A 27,641-nucleotide genomic window follows, 5' to 3' on the forward strand; every position below is an offset into this window, starting at 1 on the left:
CGGGCTCCGGCTCCCGAGCCCGGGGCGCGGGGCTGGGCGCGCGGGATGGCCTCGGGCGAGCGGCGGCGCGCCGGCTCCCACGCCGCCCCGCAAATCCCGCCGCAACTCCGGGCCACTTCTGCGAGGGGCAGGGGCGTACCGAGGTTAACTAAAGCCGTTAATTGTCGGCAGACGAGAGCAACAAAACAAAACAAAGGCATTTCGGACTAGAGAGAAAGCTCGAGAGAGCGACCGAGACATGTACCTGAGTGAGACAGATGGGAGAATACATCATGACTTCGCCTTAAAACGCACTTTCCCGGAGATGCCCAAGAAAATCTTCGAGAAGCAAGAATTTCATCTATTCATTTTACAGTCATCTGAGCCCCGCGATGCGATCAATCAGGACGGGGCTCTGCGCTGGATCACCGCAACTTCACAACAAACCCAGTCCTCCTTAAATAGCCAAAGATTCAAGTTCACTCGGCGTGCTAGATTTCCCGGGGTGAAATCCAATCTACACTTTTAACCCTCTTGCAGTCCGAGCGCGCTGGCCCTGCTCGCCGAGGCCGCCGCCGCCGCCGCCGGTGTTGGCTGCTTTTCGCCTGGGTTTGGGGATTTATTTTCTGTTTTGCAGTTGTTGTTGTTGTTGGGGGCTAGGGGGTGCGCGAAGGTTCGGTGGGTTGGATTGGGGTGGTGGTTGGTGGTGAAATGCTTTTTTAAAAAAGGCGGGGAGGGGGGCGCAGGAGAGAGCGCGGGAGGGAGAGCGAGGAGAATGTGTCACCGCGCTGGGAAAGTTCAAGGTTACAGCCCCGAGCACTGCGGCAGGATTCCGGAGTGGCGATCGCAGGCGAAACTTTGCCGCGAGCCGACCATGTGTGTGCGCGAGGGGGAGCGTGAGCGAGTGCGCGCGGGTGGCGGGGCGCGCGCGGGAGAGGGCTGGGTGGGGGCGGGGTGGGTGGGGGAGAAGGGAGAGGCTGGGGTGAGGGAGGGGGCTCGGGCGCAGGTCTCCCGGGCGGAAGAGGCTCGCGGCGCGGTCCCCGGCTGCAGCCGCCGCCGCCCGCGCCGGCTCCTCCACGCCCGGCCGCCCGACCGCCCGCCTCGCCCCGCGTCTGACCCGGCCGAGCGAGGAGGCTGCTGCTGCTGCCGCCGCTGCCCAGAGCCCAGGGGGATCGGAACGAGCTCCTGAAAAATCCCAAACGATAAATCCCGCTCTCCCGCTCGGCTCCAAACTCCTCTCTTTTCTGCTCTGGGCTCTTTTTTTTTTTTCCCCTCCCTCTCTCGCTTTCTTTCGTTGCAAAACTTGGAAGTTGAAAATTTCACCGGTTCCACCCTCTGGACCCCGCTCGAGCTCTCTCCAAATCAGACTTAAGGATTGTTTTATTATTTAATTACACAATCATCGCTTTACTCCTCCTCCTGCAAACGCGCATTCCTTTTGCACCAGCCTCTCCACACCCCCCGCCCCCCACCTTCCTCCTCCTCCTCTTGCTTCTCTCTTTCTCTTCTCCTCTCTCTCTCTCCCTCTCTCTCTCCCTCATTTGTTAAAGGTCTCATATCCGTGCAACTGAACCATGCCTTTTTTTTTTCCCCCCCTCCAAACTAGATCTTCTTTCCGCCCTTTGGGCAAGTCCCGCACTCTCCCCACACCACCACATACACATACACACCCCCGAAAACCCGCCCTGGGAGAGGTATTTCTGTGCCCGCTGCGGACTCTTTAAGCCGCGGGAACATCCGAGTGGGAGAAGCACTGAGCCGGTCTGGGCCCGAGAAAGGAACGAATGGAAAATTCCCTCACACCCAGGCCGCCCCGGGGCCCAGGCTGGGGCGCCGACTCTCGCACCCGGGGCGGGCGCGGTCCGCCAAAGCCTCCGGCTGAAGGGAGGAGGGGCAGGCCGAGGAGGCGGGGGCCCGAGCGAACTTCGGCTCAAGTAGTTGGGGAGCGCCGGCGCGGACTGGGGGCGGGGGGCGGGGTCCTGCGGGGTCTCCCCAGCGCGGGCCCGCGCCCCGGGGCCGCTCCGCAGGAACAGCGCGCCGCGCTTCGCCGCGGTTTGCCGCCCTCCCGGGGGTGCCCCGTGCACGTGGCCTCGCTCGGAGCGGGAGGATCGGGCCGAGCTGCCGCCGCCGCCTCCTGCTCCCTCCTCCTTCTCCTCCGTCTCCTCCTCCTCCCGCGGCCCGCTCGGCTCTCCTCCTCCTGCAGCCCCGCTGGCTCTCTCCCAATCCCCACCCCCCGGGGCCCGGGGCGCCGGCGGAAAGCGTCTCCCTCCCCGCCGGGGTGCAGGCAGGGAGGGGCGGTGGCGCGCCCGATGCTGCGGAGCGGGCGGGCGCGCGCGCGAGCTGGGTGCGTGTGCCGCTACGGCCCTGCAGAGGCGGTCGCGCCGGCCTCGCTCCCGCGGGGAGGGCCCCGCCCCCACCCCGGCCGCTAGCCGCGGGTCGCGAGTGAATGAACTTGATTTCGGGTATTTGGAGGAAAGCGATTTGCCTTGCACCCTCTCTGCACGCGCGCGCGCGCGCACACACACGCGCGCGCACACACACACACACACACACACACACACACACACTCCCCGCCCCCCAAATTCCGGCTTTCGGCAAGGGTTGGGTGGAGAAGAGGTGGAAGCAAAGGCTATCCAGACAATGGAGAGAGGAAAAGTGAGTGCCAGGGACTCCGCGTCTGCCTAGCCGGGAGCTGCCAGGGGCGGTTGGGGCCAAGAAGGGGACTCGACCGCCCCAGGGCGGGGCCGCCCCTACTCCCAACTGTGCTGTGGGGGTCTTGGGGGGCTCTCCTCTGATTCTCCTTTCCTCTCCCCCTCTTCGTCGCCTCTCGGTTTTCTTCCACAACTTTCTCTTTTCTCTCGCTCTCTCTCGCTTCTGCCCACCGCCCCCCCCCTCTGTCCCCCCAGCGGACCTGAAGGAACCAGTGACTTTTTCCTTCACCAAGTGGGAGTTATCCACATCAAGCATTTCACAACGACACATCAAGAAAAGTAGGCAGGTTCAAGTCAACCATGAAATGGTCACTTTTTAACCCCGTCCTGTCCTCATTAGGGAAATGCTCAAACACAGTCCGTTTTCAAAGAGCTCTCTTAATGAGGCGAGCTTGCCAAGTCTACCTCTACCAGCTGCAGCCCCCGCAAACCGAGAGCCCAAAGAAGAAAAGCGCTGGGGGGGGGGGGGGGATTTGAGGAGGCCGGGGAGAGGGGGAGCAGTGGATCTGGGAAGACAGGTAAAGTCGGGGAAATTTCGAGAACTCCCCCGAGTTAACCCTTGAGGGCACACACCACGGGGAGCAGCCATCCAGCTCCCCCACCCCCACCCCCCACCCCGAGGCAAATCCTCTACTCAGCGTTCTGACAACGTTAATTTCCTTTGTGTGGGTCATTTCTTCCTTTTGAAAAGCCAAGATAAAGTTGACAGTCTTTAAAGATGAAAGGAATGAGGTGACAGTCGGGGTTAATCCATATAAATACTCATTTCTCTCTCAGAAATTTTTAGGCAATCTCATCTTAGATTAAAATAAAACCCCCCAAAGCATCACTTTGTATTGCACATTACGCTGCATCCCTTTTCTCGCCCTCATAGCACCAGTCTGCGGGGAGGGGGCGGGGAAGCGCTACTGATAATACCAGCTTTAACTACTGGAGTTTCCCTTTGAACAAATATTCAATTTAACCGGAGTTAATTTACCATAAAAGACATTCCCCCTGGCACGAATGCACTCATGTCCTTGAACACACCTCTTTGAAAGCCTGGACTCTTACAGAAGCCATTATTTCGGGGTCTCTTTAAAAATCCAGAGCCCATCTCTCTCTTTCTCTCCCTCCCTCCCTTCTTCCCTCCCTCCACCCCACACCACCCCCAGTGAAATCCTGGCACCCAGAGAGCACTCCTTTCAGCCAGAGATCCCAGAACCAGCCGCTGTCCCCTGGCAAAAGAGGCCCAGTGCTGAGCCCTGGGCAAGTGTCTGCAGACATCTCCTCCTCCCCTATTAGTTTCCCTTACCAACAGAAATCATTTCCCCTTGCCACCAAAACTAGGTTGCATCCAAAAGTTTCTCACAAGCTTTAAAGAGAAAAACGAAAAATTGACAACTGTTACACAGAAGAGCTCACAAATCCGCAGCAGCACCAGGGGGTGAAGAAGCAGCGACAGACCCAGGTAAGACCCCAGAGAAGTGAAGATGTCTGGGGCCTCCCAGGCCTATCACTTAGGGGTTCAAATCTCTTTCAGGTGCTCCATGTTTGCAGGGCGCTTGTGGTTGGGTACAGTCTGATGAGTGTGGAGGATGCTTGGTAGTTTTGGGTTCTGATTTGTTTCCAAGAAAAAGGAAATTGAGAAAGGAGTAATGGTGGGGTGGGGTAAACCAAAAGAAAAAAAAGAATGAGCAACAGAGACATCCTGGAAGGGCTTACTGGGTGCTCAGTGTATGTGGCTTTGACTGTGCTCCCAGGCCTTTGAGCCCTGGGCAGGATGGCTGACACTCCCTGAAACACTGCTTCTTGTCCAGCCTGTGTCGAAGTCACCGCACACCTTCCCTGGGTGAACTTTAAGGGAGCCTTTTAGAAAAAGAGACTGGTAGATCTGGGTGTATGGGACATCTGGCTTCTCTCAGCACACTCATCCACTATCTTTGATTTTAGAAGTGCCAATCTTTTAACTCTCAGGTAGAAGAGTAGAGGGAGGAAGTGAGAAAGATACATGCATTTTATTCACTTTCCCTTTTCCCAGCCAGTCTGTGCCATGGTATTGAGAGGGGCTCTAAAGTATCCTGAGAAGTTTCTGATACTATCAAAATGGGCCAAACACTTCTTAGACTTTGGTACTTACCTCTCCCTAAACTCTCTTTCTTCTCTCTCTCCCACACTGAAAGGTAAATGACAGGCCAATTGCATTCACCTCAAAATCTGGTTTGAGGAACTAGAAAGAAGTGAAAGCCTCCTGCATCAACAGGACTGTTTGATATTTCAGAATTACTAAAGATCTCCTCCCCAGATCATTTATTCCCTGCCATCTTGGGGGGGGGGGAGTTTCTTTTCTGACAGATAGTTTGTTGATTTCAAGAAGGTATGTCGGTACTTCAGGAGACTGAAATTTTCAAAACCTAGTTGTATATTTGAAAAATTAAACAAATTACCCAGTTGGAGCCTTTCACTGACCTCCACAGAGGACTTGACATCTCAAGTATCTATCAATATTGATTTTCTTTTAACCTTCTCCCTTCTAAAGAAACTCAGTGACAGGTTGCAAATCCTGGGCAGTTTAGGGAAAGGTTTCTTGGAGCTTAACAAAGCTGTCATTTCAATACACCCGATGACTTTTTTTTTTTTTTTTAGCTCTTGCATGTGATTTGAGGGGAGGCTCAGCAACCACACACCCTGGCTGCATCGCCAATATCAATATTTTAAAACTAAATACAAAAGAGACAGATGACCTCCTGACCCCAGGAAACAGGCCTGCAAGACTGCAAGTATCCACCACACCATGCCCAGGGACCTTTCCTTCTTCCAAATGAACCACAAAAATCATACATGTGTAGCCCGGAAAACACAATTTTATGTCCACAAGCAGGAACACCAAAAATCCACTCAAAAACACATATATAAACAACCAACAAGTACTGAGATTGCCTGCACTTGATGGGGATTGCAAAATCATGCCCAGCTTTCTCAGCCCTGAAACTACTACTGTCAAATTAGGGTAGCAATTTTTCCCTCCTAGAAAATTCACAACTGGTTAGCTCCCCCACCCCCTTTGCCGCTTTGCCTTTCACTGAAACGAATAAATAACCATGGACTTTTCTTCCCTCCTCTGGGAGCTGTTTGGTGTCCCCTGAGGACAAAACTAAATGAGAAAAATGACGCTGTTAATAATGTCGCTGCTGAAATGCCTGTACTCGACTGTTAAAAAAAAAAAAATACCATCCCACTAAGTGTGCTTACATTTCGGGCACATTTACAAGCTACGACTGAATCTGAGCAGCGACTGGGCCAGATTCCTCTATTAAGGTTAGCCGGTTTCCACTTCTCTACAGAGATGGGGCCAGTTCATCAACAGAGGTTCCCAACTTCTGAAGACATTTGCTCCCGGATTACAAAGTCAGCAGGTGCCTGTAACTTTTGCGTGGTTTATTTTAAACCTTGAAAATCACGTCAACGATTGCTTTGCTTCACTCACAACACTTCAAAAGTTACGTACGCTCTCAACACAGAGCGTCTCCTCTGGGATACTGAGAGGGTTATAGTTATTGTCCTTCTTCAAAATAGCTGACTTTTAAGTAAAACTATACTATCATTTTATTTCTATGTGTAGACTTTTTTTTGTTACCCATCTACATACACTTTTTTGACATTGAAACAGATCAGTTTTAAGGAGAGGTTTAAAAAGCTTTATCCAAAATAGCCAAGTAGTCTTTATAGTCTGTATTAAGAAGTATAGAAGGTGTATTCAAACCAACTCAAACTTTCTGCACCCCTTTCTCTAATTCGTCCTTTGAAACCTCCATCCTGTTTCAAAATCAAAGTAATGCATAACAACAGAACTGTGTGCATTTTAACTTTCAAATTAAAATTTGACAAACAATTGTGCAATTACAAAGAGAAAAGACAAAACAATTTGGCCTACACAAAATATATGTCCAGTAAACCTTATCTCTGAAATATTTTAACAACACAGCATGTTAACAAATTTCAAAGCAATAATTGTCAAATTGTGTGATGTCACAAACTCTAAAAACAAAGTTACAGATGCTCATGACATCATATTCACTCATAATTATGCTGCTGCTCAGTCTGATCATATTAAAATTAAATAGATGTCTACGTCTGCTCAAGAATAAAAGGAATTTATTTTGGACATCAAACAATGAAACTGTCACCATTTATTGTATGAAACACTCAGCTAATCAATTTCCTATTAAAACAGCTTTCAACAATACTCAGCTTTAAAATTCATCGGGGCCAGTAAAAACCTTTTCCCAGTGCACAAGAATGCAGTCCCAACCACGACGATAATTACCCTTCTAATACTTTTATTGCCCAAGCCCTTTTTCCTGTGCTCCCCATCAGTTAGGCAAGAATCTGCAGTATATTGTATCAGTGAGTTGGAGTGCTTGACCTTTGCGCACATATGATTTAATAGGGACTTTTCAGCGCTGGAGCTTTCTCCATCTCTCATACCATTAAATGAAAACATCAAACCTCAAATGTAAAACTGGAAACCACAACGTTTTGTGTTTCACAACTCTTTGCAGTTTTTACTTAGGCTGCTTAAAGGTCAGCTTCTTAGCCTCCCAGTTCTCTCCCCCATAGAGTAAAGGTACTCAAAAGTCACACTAATTCTGATTTTGATTAAATCTTGGACTCCCCAGTCAGATACACACATGCACTCTGCTTATTTACACGTGCATTCTTTTTCTAACCACACAAGCGTGCGTGTATGGTTTGCTGGATTTATTCCATTTTAGAGCTGGTTTAAATGTCTGTTCAAGTCTGGGTTCAAATGTTAACTTTTTCCCGCCTGTTGGAAAATTAAAATTACAAAAGATGGTGCTATAAGATTCATTCAAAGAAAGTTAGAGTTAATCTTGTGTATTTTGGCGCCTTTTCCCTGCCAGCTACTGTACTGGGGGGGGGGGGGGGCGGGGGGGGTGAAGGGAGGGGCGGGACTTGGAGATCTTGTCTGTCCCGTCTCAAGTTCAATGGCAGTTCTTCTAACCGGAGGAGAAGATGGCCATGTTCACAGCCCTAATAATAATTCCAATCACACCACTTCGGCATCTTGTGTCAAAGTCGAAACTGGCTTCCCCGCCCCCTTCAACCTGAAAGCTGCCAAGTCCTCACACACTCCGCATTCAACCACAACTTAATGGATGGGATATTGTGCATTAAAATGTGTCCCAGACGTACTGGCGAAGAGAGCACAGGGGAAAAGGGAGGCGCACGCGCGCGCACACACTCCCACACACACACACACACACACACACACACACACACTTAGGCAGAGGGGCAAAAAATCCTAGAGCAAAAACAGCGGGGCTTAAAAAAAAAAAGTACTAGGAGCGGGAAGAAATCCATCATAATCTTTTTTAAACGGGGAGGGAGGGGAAGAAGGAGGGCTAACAATTCGATCCTGCCACTTCAGGGACCAGGTGGGGGATACTAAGCTTGGGAACAAATATTGATTTTAAAAACAACACACCAATCAGAGCTAAATAAATACTACTACCCTCACTTATTTTTTAAAAATGCACTTTTAAGTGAGAATATGTTACAAAGCTCTGCATATTCACCTTAAAGCGAAGGAAAAGGACTACAAAAAGAATGGGCTACGGGGTACAACTAAAGTATCACTTACAGTAATTTTTCCAGCATTAGGAGGAGGAGGAGAAAGAGGAGGAAATAAGAAATGAAGCAGGGAAAAGGCTACATTTTACACTATTTGGGCTGACAATGTTATCCATTGATTCCCACCATCAAAGTGTGACACATATACTAAAGTTACTAAAGCTATAATATATATTATATACATGTATGTGTAATGATACATATAGTATATATATGATATACAAATGATATATATATACTATATATACATATATATATATATATATACACACTATATGTATCATTACACACACATACACACACACACACAATTGCTTTGGTCTGGGCTCAACCTGTAAAGCAGAAATGACATTTAGATAAAACAGTCACTTCACAACGCACATACAGGAAAAACAAATTGTGTCTGGAGTGGAAGGGGGTGCAAGGGACGAACAAGACGAGCAAAATAAAACCCATCATTTCAAAGCCACATACCATTGCACTGTTTTGCATTAAATAAAATGGATCTTGAGTCTGCAACAGAACCCTGGGCCGCTGACTTCACGTGTCTCAGGTACAGATTTGTGGATTTTCTCAAGGGTTGTTTGGGTGTTGCTTTTTGTATTTGGTTAAAAAAAAAAAAAAAGGCAATCCTGGAGTAGTCTTTTATTTTTTTAAATTATTGTTTCTGCAATGCCCCAATTCTTGGCCTGAGAAGAAAAGGCGGTAAAAGTCAAGTCTAAAAGCAAGCAGCCCCCTCAGTCTGGATATCCAGTTTTCCTTCCTCTCACTTGCAGAAGACTGTTTCTCGTGGTTGACTTGAACGCCGTCCAGAGAGAGAGAGAGTGATGTGTGTGTGTGTGTGTGTGTGTGTGTGTGTGCGCGCGTGTGTGTGTGTTTGGTGGGTTTTATTGTTGTTTTAGCAGGGCTGCTCTAGAGGTGGGGGCAGCCTCCCCTCCCCGGCTTCGGGCGCGCTCCGCAGGGGCAGCGGGCGCGGCCGCGGGGTCGCGCGCTCGCCCCTTCCCCGCCCTTGGATTGGCCTGGCCAGCGGCGGAGCTGCCCCGGAACCGCCACCCACCCGCGCACCCTTTCCGCGCCCGGGCCGCGCTCGTCCCGCCGCCGCCGCCGCCTCCCAGCCTTTTTCTTTCTCCGGCTCGCTGGCCGCCCGGCCCCGCCCCGCCCCGGCCGCCCCGGCGCGCGGGAAGCGCGGCTCTTCGCTTCCGCCTGGCGGCGGGAAGGAAGCCGAAAGGAGGAGCCGGGGGCGGGCGCGCGGCGATGCATATTCATCAGGGCGCCCGCGGCGGCGGAGGCGGGAGCGGGCCCGAGTGGGTGTGGCGGCCTGCGCGGCGCGGGCGCCCCTCGCGAGTGGCGGCTCTGCTCTTTGTGCGGCCCGGGAGGGGCAGGAGCGCGGGGAGGGCGGGCGAGGAGGGCGGCGCCGCCTGTCTGCGGGGCCGCGCCGCTCCGCGCGCCTTTGTGCTCCCGGGGTCACGGGGCCTCCCCGCCGGCTTGCGGGAGGGGAGAGCGGGGCCGAGCTGCCGCGCGAGAGTCTCCACCAAATAACAGTGATGATTACGGAATCGGTGTTACTCCTCTATTTCCCGCCACGTTGCTCGGTCAACTTCGCAAGGCCGCGTTTGTTTCCGTGTGAGAGGAGTTCTGAAATGTTCCTCCCGGTCAAGCGTTATCATTACAGCAAAACTACCAGGAGGAGAGCACTCTTGACTTCTATGTATATGCATCCATGTGAATGTCAATAATCTTAGGGGTGGGTGGGAGAAATAATCAGCACCAAAGAAATACACAACCCTTGGGTCCCTGGGAGTAAACGCTCTTGGTGAGGTTCGGTAGACAGTTCATGTTCATAAACAACGTGGTTTTGATCAGTATTTTTCAGGTTAAAGGTACGTAGTGTTTCTGTGTAGTTTTTAACTAATCCGGTTATTTTCATTTTAGGCATCTGTGGTGTGGTAAAAGAATGCTTAACGGTGAGATTAAATTATTATGTAATCCTGATTTAAAATCGAAGTATTAGAAGTAAAAATATAACATTAGCCCCAAATTTACATGGTACTAACCCACGTGTGTTTAGAAAAGATTTTATTACAGAGATTTTGACTAATTATGTAATTGCACAACAGACAATAGCTTCAAATATCCTCTAAAATCCCTGTTCAATTATGTGATTACCAGTGGGACCGGAATAGCTCCCGATGAATTGTTCTTATCTTTCCACTAAATGTGAGCATGGCAGTATTTTAATCCCAGTTGTGTTTACCCTCAAAGTCCAAGAGAACTTAAACAACATTGTGCAGGTTCTTAGTTTCTACAATACACATTATGAAACAAGAAAGATATTTTGACCTCGTTAAAAAAAACCAGATTTTTTTTTTTTAATATCTGCATGTATATATACAGACACACTATATAAATGTTTGGCTATTTTCAATGATAGTAAGTGGAAAACTAGAAATTATTTTGACCCATTTGGACTTCAGGAAATGCCAAATATAAAAATAGGTTATTGGTTTAATGGTTCCCAATTTCTCCTCTGAAAAAAACTAACACAGTATGTATCTAAACAGCTTTGGGAAGGGAGTTGAGGTTGGGGATACCCATATGTACACATACACATGTGCATGTATATATCTCTACATTCAGCTATAACTTCCCAAGGAAAATTAATTTTTAACATCTTTTTCCAAGATAGGTAATTTTAACCCTTCGGCTAGTGTAGCTATAACTCAGTCTACTCAGGCAGTCAATTCAAGTGTGTAACAAACAGATCTGTTTCCATTCTAGCATTTCCTAATAGTAGTTTCATGGTTAAGTAAGTCACGTTTAGCATGAAGTAGCCAAATATGAAATATGAAAATTCAATGCAGCTAAACTTTAAAAAATCATTGAGAGTGCAAAGGGAGTGTTTAAATGGGCAGTGTTACCAAATTCTAAAACTTCTGTAAGTGTGCCTTAGAAAGTCTTTTGCAATTATTTGAAGTCCATAGCGGAGTTAACCAATCCTTCCCATCATCTATTTCATGCAAGGAAGAAATTACATTGCAGGAAGAATCCAATTTTGTTTAGGAAATATCCGAAGATATGAAATGGAGAAAGGACTAGAAAAGGGGAAAGGGAAGGATTCCACATGCTTCTAGTGATGATTTGAATGAATCTGAAGTTAGTGTCACCTGTCAGAGGCTTTTTGCCTAAGCGTATTATTTATATTTAGTAATAGAATGTACCATTGTATGTCATGTTCAGTCTTTCATAGATTATCTTTTTTTATTTGCGTGTCATTTGTCTCTTCTGACCTGTGAAGTTTACAGTACTTACTCCTCTACTCATTACCCCTGTTTGTTAAATATGTACACATATCATAATTAAATGATATCCAGTGCTTATGAAATAAGGATACTGATTTTCAATCATGTCTTAAGAGAAATCGGACTCACTAATTTGTAATCACCTCAACAGTTTGTTGCTCCTAAGTCTCTTATTTGGCTAATGATAGTGGTCTTCTAACCTACAATATTGGTTGAATTTCCAGTTTTCGTATTTTGCATTACAAACAGATCTAGAGAAGTTAGGGAGTGCTTTTTTAAAATTAAAATTATCTTGGTTCAAAACCTTGCCTAGAATGTAATTGAGGTTGAATATCTTTTTATATTCATTTTTTTTGGAAATTATAACTACTCACGTTTTAAAAATAAGGACTGTCCAATGTTACATAGGCGTTTTGGCCTTTTGACGCTCCTAACTGAAGTGATTCCAGTAGAAAAGCTAATTTTTTTGTGCCTTCAGTTGCAGGCACAATCCATTCCTTAGAACTTACTAGAAGATTCGCAAGCACACTGACACTTTAGATTTTCTGGTTCTTCTTAAAGCCAATTAACTGGTAATTCAGTTTCTGTATGTGTTCTTCAAATTAAGAATTTTTTTTAATGTACTACAACATCTGCATGTGTTTATCTTTGAGAATAATCACTATATAATTATTTCTAAAAGCATGCATTATTACAATGCTTTATGTCATAATTGAAGTAATTCTTCTACCCTATCTAAACCAGTAATTTCCAGTCATTACCCCAAAGGTGTTTATTTTATCTTACTTCTCTATTTCTCAAATATGTAAGAAGTGTGCTTTTATTTCTATTTTCTTATTTTCAAAGACACACACTAATTTATTAGATTATTGTAGTTGGTCTATTATTATGCTAGCCTTTGCGCAACTTTATTTTATATAATAAAGACAGTGGAATATTTAAGACACGATACTAAATAAAACACACTACCTTTTAAAACAATTGGATAATATTTTTAGAATTTAAAAACTGCATGAGGCATAAACCTGTGTAAACATTCATATTGCATATTGCGTCTAGGACGTAGTTTAAAATATTTCTTAATTATTTAAAAATATTTAGAGAGTCTTAAAATAGGACATTTATAAAGTGCCAAGTTTTGGCATTTTGTTGCGGTTCTATAGATGGGAGCTGTCTTTGTACAACTTTTACTGAGGGAAGGAGAATGCACATCTAGTACATTGCTGTGTGAGAGGAAAACCCAAGTATAAACCACAACTTTTGGTAACTATTTCTATTTTCCGTTGGTATTAGCGGTCTTCAGCTATAATCCAGTGTGCCTCTTTGTTAGATATTGATCATAAGAAATAAACACGGCATCTTTCCCACAAGACATACTTGCTCATCATAAGGAATTATATCTGTGGAAAAGACTTCAAGAGATTTCCAGATAAGCCCTTGCAATAGAGTCAAAACTCCACACCGGCCAGGAGAGACACACAGGTCATTTTCTAACCATTGAGAGTATGGGTACAAAAATAAATATATACACACAGTGTTCCTTCTTTCACTAACTGCATGCTGCACCTGTGCACACATATATCTGATGACATCTGCTAACATAATAAATCTCAAGTGGTTCGTGGTGTCATCAAAACCTGAGATGGTGGTATGGCTCACAGCCTCCCCAACCCCAGGCTATGGTCTTGTTAAATTTCACAGGCTAAACAGAGACAGACTTAGACTCATTCTGTACATGAACCAGGGGTTTTCAAGAGCGGGTTAAGGTGGTTTACCAAGGCAGAAAAAAAAAAAAAAAAAGCCTCTAGATATGACTCAGTGTGAAAAATTTGCTCTCTGATTCAATGGTGGTAAATCAAGGATGACTCCCAGCTTTGAGAAAAAAAAAACAAACCATTTTTATCTCAATTGTTCTGAATTCTCAATTCAAAGTGTCAACCTTTCCTAGCCCACTTATGTTTTGAAGACTTACTTTAGGAAAGAAAAGCCATGACAATTACCTTCTTCATATCTTGCTTACCCACACTTTTATACAACTTTAGTTTCAACCATCAAAATGCCCATAAAAAGAAAACAATAAACTTGAATGAATTTAGGCTGTAATGATGATTAAATTGAGCAAAGGAAACACAAGTGTTTTCGCAAAAAATGTTCAGGATATTTTGTGCCATATGTAAGGTTTCTGAAACAACAGAATCGCTAAGGTATTTTTTTTTAACCATTTTCAAAAAACAGAAGCATCTGGCAATCCAGAAATCAGTGAGGCAACAGGATGCAAGAAAGCGCTAGACAGTCTACTGATCCTTCAATATAGTCCTGGCAAAGGACCATCCTGTCTTTTGCTCAGTGGGCCATTTTCAACAAGAAAACGAATTTCAAGTCCCCTGCATCCACACCCCGTGGCCACTTGTCCTCAGTGTCAAAGATTCTTCTTGGCATATCTAGAACATCCTGATATCCTTTCAAGTTGCCCCCTACTAAAGAAGATCAATGATCACATTTTGTGCCTTTCTTCCATGACTGAGAAAGCCTAGATGCAGCCTAGGGGCTAGAGGAAGAATTCTTCTATAAACGTGCACCACGTGCTTAGTATGGGTCTCGACCCGGGGCTGGGTGCTACCATCCAAAGAGGAGTACATTTTTAAGGATGTCTGCATTTATGATACAAAGGCCTTCCATCCATTTGTCGTAATATTCTCTTCTAAATTTGTTGAGAAAAGAGTAAACTTCCCGTGGGATATCTTGAAAGGCTTCAGACAAACACACTAAACAACGACCTTTGGTTTTTTGCTCACATAACAGGTAGTTGATGTGGGTTTGTAGAATGAAAACAGTGTTGATGGAAACCAAAGAAAAATGTAATTAGGGACGATAAGTCAGGTGCCCTTCCCACCCCACCCGCCCACTAAAAACAAAACAACCCCCCTCCCCCTATATAATGTATTCAGAAGCCAGACTAACAAAGTCAGGAAACTTTTGATATCACTATTCTTCATGATATGGGAAGTATTTTTATAACCAACAGGGGAAAGAAAGGAGGAACTATGTTAGGTGGGAGAATTCAGGCACATAGGGTTTACCTATGTGCAATTAACACCACCCTCTTTTAGCAACTTACTGTTTAGCGATGGTTAACAATCAAATACACAGGCAGGGTAGAAATACAAGTTTCAAGAACATACTTAATATCACTGCCTCTCCCTTTTTCTCTTCATGTCTGGCCCCATTCTGAGCTGCCCTCAATATTTCTTTGACCATTATCTTTTTAATTTTTTGTGTGGCTATGCGAACAGAGTAGAGACACTTTATTTTTTTTTAATTTTTTAAAGAGTACACTTTAAGTGAACAAGGAACAAAATACAAATGACATCCACCCACAGTCCCATCGCCTAAAAAACCTGTTTCGTTTGCGCATATTCCAACCCAGCATTTGCCTCTGTGCTCATATACTACTTGCACAGTCATAAGGTTTTAAGGTAGATAGAATTTTATAATTCTTCCACTTAACCTTCCATTGATATCATTGATATTAGTGAAAGGGTGCAAACTTGTAAAATGCTAAAACTAGGAGAGACTTTGGGGATTTGTAGACAAGAGACAAAGAAACAAAACTGACAGCATCCTGTGGTTTGCCCTCTGATCTTTTCAACGCTGGGATTCATTTAAAAGGTTGGGGCAGAGTCACTGCCCCCTTTAAGATGGGGCTCAGTCTCCTGGGTTCCTTGTTTCATTCTACCGGCCCTTTTTCCTCTTGTAGCTTCACCGGCTTGCCTCTTATACCCCTGGCTTCACAAGCCTTGATCTAAACCGAATGCTCTTCTTACAGATGAGAAAATCAAAATGAGGTTCGGAGAGATAAAGGGGCTTGGTTAAGGCTACTAAGCTAATCAGCAGCCACGCTGGCATTGTAGAAGAGGCCCCTGAACTCTAAACAAGGCTCTTTTATTAATGTTTATTTCAGAGCATGTGGGCCAGCAGGGTTCTGAGCATCAGCAGGATAACCTCACCGGAACTACTGTGACCACAAGCGCCTTTATAGACTTTAGAGAAAAGTCCCAGGTTAGCCACTCGCCACCTTTTGTGCTCCAGGTCACAATTACCATTTGATGTCCACAAGCCTGAACCCCCATAAATCTTGGCCGTACTCACAGGGTTCTTTTTCTCGTTGAACAGAAAATATCAGAATGCAAGTGAGGGAAGCTGATCACTTTATAGAGATAACGTCAAATCTGCTCTCATTGATAACGTAAGATTAAAAAGTAAAATACCTCATAATATGCCTATCAGACATATCTCACAAAGGTGTGATGTTGTACCAATACCCTAGTGGACAACCACTCTTCTAGAAAATATAAAACCCCCGTATCTGTACAGAGACTATATTTTCTGAATGTTAAATCAGGACACGAGGTATAACTAAGAATTTTTTTTTTTTTTTAATGAATTTAAGGTTTGGGCAAGTTTTAGAAAAGTTTTTAAAAATGAATCATTGTTAGCTATGGTTTAATGAGTGGGCTTTGTGGGAAATAATAAAAAGGTATACCATGTCAGAATTCATGATGTCTAGGGGCGCCTGGGTGGCTCAGTCGGTTAAGCGTCCAACTTCGGCTCAGGTCACGATCTCGCGGTCCGTGAGTTCGAGCCCCGCGTCGGGCTCTGGGCTGATGGCTCAGAGCCTGGAGCCTGCTTCCGATTCTGTGTCTCCCTCTCTCTCTGCCCCTCCCCCATTCATGCCCTGTCTCTCTCTGTCTCAAAAATAAATAAACGTTAAAAAAAAAAAAAGAATATCTTTAGAATTCATGATGTCTATGCCCATGAGGGCAGTTCTTAGAAATTCACTCAGAAATAGGATTGGATTACAGTGACTGCCATGTTGTCATGGCTGTTTGTGTCCTGTGCACTTGGCACTTGCTTGTGGTGCTTTGTTCTTCAGACAAGACATCCACTCTCTAGGTTCTTCTCTCAAATGGACATCAATGCATGTCTCCCACGTACAACGTCACAGAGTCAAACTGGTAAATAATTGAGAAGTTCATACATTAGGTACGTGTTGAGTCTATAGTTACTCTCTTGGCGGGCACAGGAGAGGCCCATATCCAATCAGGCTCAAGACTCATTCACAGAAGTGATCTTACTTGACCCTTCTTCTGGCCAAAGCACCCTCTTAACCGAGCAGGGTGGGCACACTACTGTCCATTTAGGGGGCCAGACTCTGTATGCTAGGTTTCCTTGGGGTCCAGCTATACAGTCTTCTTCTACAGTATTTTAAATGGCTCCCGGCACGTTGGATCTTCTCCTTTGCTGTGACCAACAGCAGCACCTTAATTCAGCAAAGTCTCCCCTAGGACAATGGTTTTCCCCAACCTTAGGTTAAAATGAGTGTCGTAACAAATGACAATAATTATTACATACTTAGGTCTACCTATGGCTCTGCTCTGTGCTCCGTATGTCATATATTATCTCAGCCCTTTTAAACATGAGGAGCCTGAGGCTCAGAGAGGTTAAGTAGCCGTGAAAGGTCACGGTGCTCCTAATCTGGTCTTTCTAATTCCAAAGCCCATGGCCAAAGCTGACCAGTACGTGTGCGGCAAAGACATAGTGCAAGGTTGTAATCACCCAGGTTAGTGTGGCCCCTTTCTAGGAGTTGCCTTGGAAGGCTTTGAGAGTATTCCTTAAAGCATTTTTATTACTCTTCTTTTGAAATTCCCTTTAGAACTTCAGGCAACATTCTTTGAAATATTATCGATGGGATAGATCTTCTTCCTTTGAATGTGGATTTGAGTTTTGGATATAGCTATGATTCATTCAGCACCCTGTGGTGATTAAAGACCTTATCAAGCTGGGTAAACCAGTTTGGGTCGCAAACAAGGCATGACAGAATGTAACAAGATTATTTGCAATCTCCAGCATTTCTGAAGGAATGGAATAGAGGAGTGGAAGGGAAGAGACTTGGATTTAGAGGCACCACGGTTCGGGGTATAAATCCTGACTTAATCACCCGGGAGCTATGTGATTCTGGGAAAGGCATGTAATGATTCTTAGCCACGGTAGCCTTACCTCCCAAAAGAGCATACCAATCTAGAATACTTGCTTCAGTGTTGTTTGGGGATCAAAAAATACTGCACGTCAAAATATGTCGGAAGGTGTCTGAAATGCAGCCTTTCTCAAGAACTGTTTCCTGAATCGGATTATCAGGTTACTTGTCCCTGTCCTTGTCCTTCAAATGTGATGAGAGGTGGTAAGCAAGACTTAATGTGGTCTGCGACAATGACCAGACCTCAGGACCCCTCTCAGTGCCACTGGTCCTGGCATAGAGCAGGTGTATTTACCATTACAGGTGAAAAACCGGAAGGGAAGTCCCTAGTTTCCCGATGCTAAGGGACATGGATTTGAAGGAGGATGGGGTGTAGTTTGTGGTTTGCGGGAGGCAGTTTCTATCTCAAGCTGACTCCTAGACTCTCTCTAGAACAGTAGGAAACCTGAGAGCAGCTTCAGCAAGGGCCCCTTATGAACTGCCTGCCCTACGGCATGTTCTGTCTCAAGGTGGGACATGGGACACCGCTCCTGTCCTCGAGAACAGTATCCAAAGGGCAGCTTTAGTGACAGGCATGGGATGATGCTACTCAAATTTTAAGAATTGGGAACACCTCAGAACCCATTGACACAAACAGTGTTATCCATCTATTGACTGAGATGTTGTAACTCTTCAGGCAACAAATAAGCCTGCTATGTCCAGGAGGTGCCCAGTGAACAAAACAAACAATAGTCTAGCATAGAGGAAAGAGAGACAGGGAGAAGAAAAGACTGGACCAGCTGACAGAAATAGAAGCCTTGTGTAGTGTTCTTCTGAATTCACAGGCCCGCCAGGCTTCTTTGTGAGGTCAGAAGGATGATTTGAGAATTCTAGAAAATTCGCAGAGAGGTGTTTATCAAAAGACGGAAAAGAGGAGTGCCCAAGCTTTTTGCAACATACAGTAACTCAGGGCTAGCTATCTATTGAAAATAGAGGATGGTGGGGGTGGGGGGGGGCGGCCTCAGGGGCTCAGTTGGCTAAGCGTCCAACTCTTGGTTTCAGCTCAGGTCATGATCTTGTGGTTTGTGGGTTCAAGCTCTGCATCAGGCTTCCTGATAACCACAGGGCTTGCTTGGAATTTTCTCTCTCCCTCTCTCTCTTTGGTCCTCCCCTGCTTGTGTGTGTGAGTGCATGTTCTCTCTCTCTCTCTCTCTCTCTCTCTCTCTCTCTCTCTCCCTCAAAAATAAATGAATAAACTTAAAAAAAAAAACGAAAATAGGGGAAGGGAGCAGCCTCTGAGGAACTCTGTAGAGCTTTGGTCAACTGATCTAGAGCTCTTCTACTCTATCTTCTGCAGCGCCCTAAAGTACAGGTACAATATTGTTTCCATTTTACAGATGAGACAACTAGAGTACAGGGAACTAAATAACTTACCCAAGGTCAATAGCTCCCAAGTGTCAGCAGCAGGATTTGAACCTAGGTAGTGTGGCTCCAGACTCTTGGCTCTTAACCACCTTCATGCAAACTTTCTCTTCTCCTCTGCATGCCCATCCCCAATAAAGTAGCTTGGCCCAACCGTGAAATCTCTCCTCCTTCCTGTAGGGCTCATTCTAGGCCCCACATCTCCCTATCAGGGAGCCATAAGTGTGGGCAACCTTAGCACAAGACTTAGTCACTAAGGAGAAAGGAAGTACTTCCGAAGCCTTGGCCTGATTCTTTAGATCCGCCAAAGGTGAGATCCAGTGACTACCCCTACCTCTCTTCCTGTGCTTTAAAAAAAAAAAAAAAATCAAAAAGTTATTGTCCAATCGTACAATGGAACATTATATAGCAACAAAAAGAACACACTTCTCCATAGCATGCGTGTAGAAAAGTGCACATCTTAAGTGTATAGCTAAATAATTTTCCCATGTCACCACCATCCGCATTTAGAAATGGAAAATTACTGGCACTCCAGAAATTCAGAAGCTACCCCATCGTCCTTCCCAAAGGTAACCACTGTCCCGATTTCTAACAATACAAAGTTATATTGTTTGTTTTGAACTTTATATAAAGGGAAACATATGATATTTGCCTTTTTATGTCTGAAGTACTTTGTTCAACATTTCATGCAATATTCCTTCTTGCAGTTGCAGATGACAAAGTTCTTTTTTCCCACATTGCAATATGGATTCTATTGTATGAACACAACACAACTTATCTACTCTATACTTGACAGTCACTGGGTTGTTTCCACTTTGAAGCCAATACAAATAATGGAAAAATGAGCAGTCTCCTACGTGCGGTCCAGCATCCATATGTATGCATTCTCTTGGGCATAAACCTAGGAGTAGAATTTTTAGGTTTTTAAGTAGCCTATGAGAAATTTTAGTAGATAATGACAAATAGATTTCTAAAGTGATTGTATGAGTGTGTATGGGAGCATATGAGAGTTCTAGTTGTTTTACACTTTCATCAACACTGCTTGGTCTTTTTCTATTCTGGAGTATAATGATATCTCAATTTGGTTTTAATTTGCAATTCCATTTGACCGATGAGGTTAGCTGCTTTTCATCTGTTTATTGGCCATTTGGATAGCCTCTTGTGAAATGCTTGTTCAAATATTTTGCCCATTTTTAGTTGGGCTTTTCTGGTTTTGGTTTTGTTGTGTTTTGTTTTTCCTCATTGATTTGTAGGTGCTCTTTATATATTTGGGACATGAGGCCTTTGTCAGTTCTATCTGGTGCTGATTTCTCTCCCACTTTGCAGCTTGCAATTTCACTCATTTGATGTCGCAATGTCTTTGTGAGCTTTAAAAGCACATTTTTAAAAGAATGATTGCCACACAATACACTGTACATATTTAAGGTGTATGATTTGATAAGTTTTAAAATACATGTACATTAATGAAACTATCACCACAGTCAAGATAAGAAATAACTCAGTCGCCTCCGGGAGGTTTTCTGTGCCTCTTGGCAATCCCTCCCAACAGATCTGCTTTCTCTCATTAAAACTTGGTTTGCATAGTTTAGAATTTTATGTAAATGGAATCACACAACAGGTACTCTCTTTTGTCTGGCTTCTTTCATTCAGCATACTTTGACATTTATTCATGTCCTTACTTGTATCAATAGTTCATTTATTTTTACTACCGAGTAGCATTTCATCGTGCGGTATATCGTAATTTATTCATCACCTGCTGATGAGCAATTGGACTGTTTACAATTTGGGGCTATTACAAATAAAGCTGATGTGAACATTTCATATACAGGACTCGACATAGACATAAGCTTTCAATTCTCTCAGGTAAATACTTAAGAATGACATTTCTGGGCATATTGTAGTTATCTCTTTAAGGTTTAACTTCTTAAGGAGCTGTCAAACGGTTACCCAGAGTGACTATCATCTCACAATTCCATCAGCAGTGTATGAGAATTCGAGTTCCTCCAAATCCTCACCAACTTAATATGATCAAGTCATTTAATTTTAGCCATTCTAATAGTTACGTAGTATGTTCCATTATCATTTTAATATGTTTCCCTAATACTTGTTTCCTTCATGGCTTATGGTGTTAAGCATCTTTTTACATGTGTGTTTAACATTCTTGTATCTGCTTAGGTAAAGCATCTAGATGTTCAGATCTTTTGTTCGTTTTAAAAACCGAGGTGTTTGCATTCTTACTGTTCCGTTATTATAGTTGGGGTTTTTGTTTTGTTTTGTTTTGCTTTGCTTTGCTTTGCTTTGCTTTGCTTTGGTATAGTGTGGAAACAAGTCCTTTCTCAGACATTCGACTCACAATATTTTCTCCCAGACTGTGACTTTTCTTTTCAGTCTCTTGACCACATCTTTTGAAGAGTAGAATTTTTAAATTTAATTAAGTCAAAATTAAGGATCATGCTTTTGGTTTTATATCTAAGACATTTTGCCTAATCCGACAGCACAAAGATTTGTCCCCTTATTTCTTTTGGAATTTTTCTAATTTTATGCTTTCCATTGAGGTCTATAATCTATTTTGAGATAAATTTCATATATCAAGTGCAAGGTATCGATTGAAATTCATTGTTTTCATATGGATATCCAATTGTTCTGATACCATTTATTGAAAAGACTTTTTTTTTTTTTTCTCCACTGAATTGCCTTTATACCTTTGCGGAAAGTCATTTGTCCATATATGCGTGGGTCTATTCTATTTCTTTGATTGGTTTGCCTATCTGGAGGCCAATAACACACTATCTTAGTTACTATAACATAATAATGTTTGAATCAAGTAGTATTAGCTCTCTGAATTTGTTCTTTTAAATATTGTCTTTTAATGAACTCTTCTGTTGTATTGTTCTCTGGGCAAACTCTTCCGGTGCTTGGTTTGTTCTTTAACAAGTTTTCTCTAAGAAATCTTGGATCTACTCAGACACTTTTCCAGCTGGGATATCTGTACATTTCAAGTCCATCGTTTCTTTGGGCTTAAAGTTTATTTTTATTCAAAGATCTTTTATTAAAATGCACGTACCCCAAAGAGAGTGGGGTTGTGGTGGTATTACTCCAAAAGTCATCAGCCATTATGGTAACCGACAGCCCGCTGACAATCTGACTGTTTTGGAAAAAGACTCTACGGCCCGGCAGACCTCTTGGGGCTGGGGAAGACCAGGTGGAAGGTGGGAGAGAAAGGAGCTTCAGGTTTATAGTAATTCCTGTAAGTTACCAGGTATCGTACTGGCTGTTTTGCATTTAGCATCTTATTTTACCCAAGATCATTGTAATTTCCCTTCTAGGAATACGCTGTAGATCAGGGTCCTTTTCTATAAAGGACTAAATGTTTTAGGTGGGGCCAGCTTGACATGGGGGTGAATCTGTGCATTCACACAGCATGCAAAATCATTCAGATTTTTGGCTTTGCGGGCCATACAGCTAGTCTCTGATGCCTCTACCCAACTCTTTCCATGTTACACAAAAACAGCCATCGATGATATTTAAACACTGAGCCTGGCTGTGCTTCAATAAACCTTTATTTATGGACAGTGAAATTTGAATTTAATATTATTTTTACATATCATAAGATATCTGTCCTCTTGTTTTTTTCTCATTTAGAAACATTGAAACCGTCCTCAGGTCCCAAGTCATACACAAACAAGCAGTGAGTTCTATCTGGCCCATGGGTGTTAGGTCCCTTAGCCCTTCCCTAGAGAAACTCCACACATGTGCATCAAGTGACATGCACAGGAAGTTCACATCAAAATTGCCCTTGAATGCTCCAAACTAGAAACAACCGAAAGTCCCTGCGAAGGTAGAATGGCTAAATATATCGTAGTTTATTTATATATAACATATGGTTGAAAGAAAGAAGCAGGTCTTAAAAGAATACATACAGTATGATTTTATTTATATAAAGTTCAAAAACAGACCTGCATAAGTGCTAAAACTAAAATATAAAAAATAATAATAATAAAGCAAGGAAATGATCACAGGAAAAATCGGGATGATGGTTACCTCTTTGGAGGGGAAGGTGATGGGGAGGGGACTTCTGAGGCCTTAGCAATGTTGCGTTTCTTGACCTGGGTCATGTTTGCATTGGTGTTTGCTTTATATTTATTCTTTGAACTACACCTTTTATGTGTCTAGTCTGAAATGTATATCTCATCATTTTAAAATTTTCAGTTCCCAATTCTAACCGGGAGTTGGCATTTGGAGCCCCATTTCATACTGAGGTTGGGGGAGGGGGGAATCGCATGCCCAGGCCACATGTTTCCAACTTCCTAAAGCTCCTTTGATATAATTTTGAAGACCTTTGGCATCCATCTGGCCCTGGGCTTCACATTTGCCAAGAAGAGTCTTGGCTTTTATAGCATTCAAATGTTTTTCTTCTCAGTTTACTTTTGTCTCAGATAATAATGCTCTCTGCCAAATTCCCTCAAGGTCAAATCCACATTATTATGGGTTCCATTGTCTTGAAGCCTTTCTTGTTTGCAAATTCCATTTTTCCTAATTTCAAAATATAATTATAAATAATTCAATCACATTGAATTGGGCAGTGGATGTGTATACTGGCTACTTTCCCTTTATCCCTCTGCTCCTCAGTGTTTATTCTCTTCTTAATATTTCTACCTTCTGGCTCTCTATGTGTGGCTGTATGTTGTCATTAACCAGGCAGGGCTGAAATGAAAGAAAAGAAAATATGTATCCATGGTTGGAAAGGACAGGAGTTTAGGAGTAAACCTACGGCAGTTTGAACCTCTACTCAATCTATTGGCTGTGTGCTCACAGCCAGTGATCTAACCTCTCTGGGTCTTTTCTTTCACTAATGGAACTATGAGAGAGAGTCACTGCAAGAATTAGATATGTAAAGGTCAAGCAAGAAAACTTGTGAAATGGACACAGTTCAACACCTTGCACTACAGCCACTTTATGACTTGTGATAGGGTGCAATAAATTTCAGTTCCCTTCCTTCCTCCCTTCCTTCCTTCCTTCCTTCCTTCCTTCCTTCCTTCCTTCCCTTCTTGCTTTTTCCATTTTGCAAGATTTTTCTGTCTGCCCTTGCCAACCATGTTAATCCAGCAATTGCCTAATGAGAGAAAAGGTTGGTAGTGAGTGGGTTGGGGAGAGGAAAAAAAACAAAGGTGGAAAGAAAGATTCTACTCTAGAGCATAGGAAAAGAGCTCGCATTGTATCTCTATTTTATTTGCCCATCGCTCTTCATACCCCTCATTTGTCCGTGAAGTCACGGGTCTCTAGACCCCTAGAAATCCAAGAGCCTGGTAAAGCTGTTGTCAGGATCTTTATAGAGCCTAAGAGAACTCTACCACGATTTCAGGAATAAAAATTGCCTTCAAATAAATCACTTAGAACCTGTTTGGCATATTGTCTGGGCTGAGTAAGTGTTGGGTATTATTGCTGCGATTGTTGGTGTTACGATTATTATTGCTCTTCAGGACAGCGTCTCAGTATGCGCGACAGGAGTTGTGAGGCCATCGGCTGCCTCGTTTGCCACACGCACACCCAAGTTACGACTGTTGTTTCTTTCAGCATTTCTCAGTCTCCCCTGTCATTTCCCTCCCCGAAGCGTTTCATTCTGCCTTTTCCAGAACAAACATCATTATAATCACTTCTTGTTCACATCTCTGCTATCCCCATGGCTCTTGCTGCTCTCACTGGTAGTAGCAACACCTCTGAATTTACTACCATCTGCAAATATCATTAGCTATTGTTTATTCCCTCTCCCACACTATTAATGAAGATGTTAATTAAGACCAGAACTAACGCTGACCCCAGCAGCAATCCACTAGACATTTATCCAACTGGATAAACTTCTGTTAGTCATTACCCACCGCTCATAGACATTACCACTCCTCCATTCCCTTCATCTGCTAATTTGTAAGAGACCAGGGGAGAGAATTAAGGGAGCCCAGTATTATTTAAAAATTAACACTCTGATACTTAGGGTTTTTGGAAAGGGATTTGGTGGCACATCAGAAGGATGGTTGTCAGTAGTATATGCATGAGTGAAGTGAGCCAGCATCCCAAAGAATTTGGTAATTGCCTGGCTCAGCTTATGGGTTTCGGAGATTTCGTTTCAGCCACCTCCATGTAAAGATGATCAGACTAAGGCCCAAAGACTTCTCCAAGATCACTTCCCTCGTTAGTAATAGAACCCACATTGGAACTTGGGGCTCTCACTTCCAGTCCCACACTCCGGGTAGAAGCGAAGTTGATCTCACTTCACAGACGGTCTGCTCAGACACCTGTGCATCAGCATTTGGCCACTAAATCCTAAACTTGTGGAGTGGAACACAGTGGCCGTCAACTTCATCCATTTGGCTTCAGCAAACCACGTCGGGAAGGAGTTCTTTACGTATTTTGTTCAAGGCAAGAGCATTATTCACCATGATGCTCTGTTCTCTCAACCTATAAATTAGTGGTTCTCGACCCTGGCTAAACATTAGAATCACCCAGGGGAGCTTTTAAAAAATACCAATGCCCACACCACATCCCTAGAAATTCAGATTTAATTGGATTGAGGAGAGACCCAGGCACTGGTAAATTTTTTTTTTAAGCTCCCCAGGTGATAGTTGAGAGCCACCCCAGAGGATAAAGTGTTTCTCCAAAGAGTCCTAAGTTGGGAGGCTTCTTGTTCTATAGAATAGGGTCAGTATGGACCTGCTGTACCTTAACGAATGGGAACAAACCTTTCTCTTAAACAGGAAACTGACTGCTCTTCGAACGTTTTCCTTGCGAAGAATGCAAATTGCATTACCAACTCAGAATGACGTAATTTGGAATCTCGTAACCCGGTCGTGGTTATTTACACCTGGCAATTTTTCCAGACTTTAACTTTGTAGGCCGTACTGCCTACCTAAAAGCTCTCAGGCAGTCCCAAAGTGAGCTACTGGTTTAGTGTGAAAGCTGGCCCACTGGAAGCAAAGTCGAGCAAAGGACAGAGCACTTACCAGCGTTTGAAGGGTTTGCTCTTTAGACATTAATACCCGTTGTACCCGATGCAGCAACAAATGCCTTCCTGGTATGGCAATGGAGCCTTGGTGGATGAAGAATGTAGGTCAAAGACAAAATAAGGAAACATCATCTCAGGCTTCTGCCTGGACAAGAGCCCAAGAAGAATAAAAGACAAGACTTTGGAAGACCTCAGAGGCTGCTAGTCTTCTGGCGTCTCACTTTGTGGCCTCTTCCGTTATAGGGGAACATCTCTACGTGACAAATTGCCAGCAACACTCACACCTATCAGAATTGGGGAATTCACGGTGCTCATGTTCACCTGTGCAGGTTGTTCACTGCCCAAAGGTGCCTGGGACACAGGGGCAGAAATGTGCAGTGAAAAGCAGTGCTTCCAAGAAGGACAAGACGACTCTATTTGTAGTTGACAGAAAGATGCTGCCCCGGAAAGTGGGATCCCCAAAGAGGGATAAAGACACAACAGTTTTCCACGTCCTTGTCATAAGAAGCAGAGGCCTCGTGATGAAAACAGGGAAGAAGAGAGAAGAGCAAAGAGATGACCGAAAGTGTCAGGGTTCCCAGGGATCGTCCACCCTCCCTGGTGCTCCAATGCTCCAATATCAGTGCCTCTCGATGGTCGTTAAGGCTGGGCTAAAACAGGAAAATGTACAGGAAGCTGGTGAAATGTGGAAATGGAATATCTGTAGAACAGACAATAAGACCCAAGGAAAAAGGAAGTCTAAGGTGGGAACATTTTTTTATGTGCTCATTCTCTCCTCAACTGAAGTTGGGGCCCCAGCCATGGCTCACGGGCTTGCCCACTGCTGTGACAACCTGGTTCAGCTTCTGGGAAAGAGAAAGAAAGAGCAGGGATCCCAGCAACAGTCACTGGTGGAGGGCCAGGACGGGCGCCTCCACCAGTGAATGCTTCCAGATGCACTGAAGTGTTGTCCCAAGACACGGCTCAAGAAACAGCTTAGGTAGAGAGTGACTCCTCTGGAGGGGAAAAAAAAAAAAAAATCAGTCATTTTGACAAGGTCAAAATACCAAGAAAACAGCATTCCCAATTGAGAAGTTACGGGTCAGGACCACACTCCATTAGAAAATGCTCTTTTCTGCTTCCCTCTCAGACATTTTGGCTCTGACATGATTTTTAATAAGTCCTCCCGAACAGCAACTCTCTGGGCACATGGTCTCAACTAAAAACATGTAAGTGGTTGGGTTTGGGGTAAGGGTTCTCTCCCCTTACCCATGACAAAAAGAAAGAGGAGGGGTCAAATAATGGAGCTAAACAATCCCATCTGAGAACAAATGGTCCCAGGTGCTACTGGGGCACAGAATTAGTGGGTTGTAGTGTTGTCTGCACTGCTCAGAGGGACTCAGAGGGAAGGGAAGTTTCCCTCAGGATCTGAAAATTGGGGCAATTTGGATGATGTCCTCTTCGCTTGTACCTTGGAAAGGTAACCAGGGAGGAAGCCAGTGGAGTGAGAAGGAGAGAAGGAGGGAAGGAAGGAAGGAAGGAGGGAAGGAAGGACAGAAGAAAGAAAGAAAGAAAGAAAGAAAGAAAGAAAGAAAGAAAGAAAGAAA

General features: G+C 44.2%; 1 protein-coding gene and 1 long non-coding RNA gene across 11 annotated transcripts in view; one reads left to right on the forward strand and one right to left on the reverse strand.

The window, feature by feature from the left end:
* Positions 1-27,641, reverse strand: part of NFIB (nuclear factor I B) — a 462,184-nt gene that overhangs the window by 248,754 nt on the left and 185,789 nt on the right. Inside the window, exon 1 of one of the 9 annotated variants that reach the window (XM_040481253.1) lies at positions 245-1,405. The exons of the other annotated variants lie outside the window; for them this stretch is intronic. Within the exon in view, the coding sequence (XP_040337187.1) occupies positions 245-274 (30 nt within the window). The 5' untranslated portion in view covers positions 275-1,405. Of the gene's footprint in view, positions 1-244; positions 1,406-27,641 lie in introns of those variants that run through there. 9 annotated transcript variants of the gene reach the window in all.
* The window catches only part of LOC121034472 (uncharacterized), a 45,458-nt gene continuing 21,136 nt past the window's right edge, over positions 3,320-27,641 (forward strand). Inside the window, exon 1 of one of the 2 annotated variants that reach the window (XR_005792445.1) lies at positions 3,320-4,140. This is a non-coding gene — a long non-coding RNA (uncharacterized LOC121034472). The remainder of the gene's footprint in view (positions 4,141-27,641) is intronic. The other variant, XR_005792444.1, reaches the window with a different exon arrangement.

This window comes from Herpailurus yagouaroundi, unplaced genomic scaffold, assembly GCF_014898765.1.
Source record: "Herpailurus yagouaroundi ecotype Mexico unplaced genomic scaffold, PumYag 160, whole genome shotgun sequence".
Taxonomy (NCBI): Eukaryota; Metazoa; Chordata; class Mammalia; order Carnivora; family Felidae; genus Herpailurus; species Herpailurus yagouaroundi.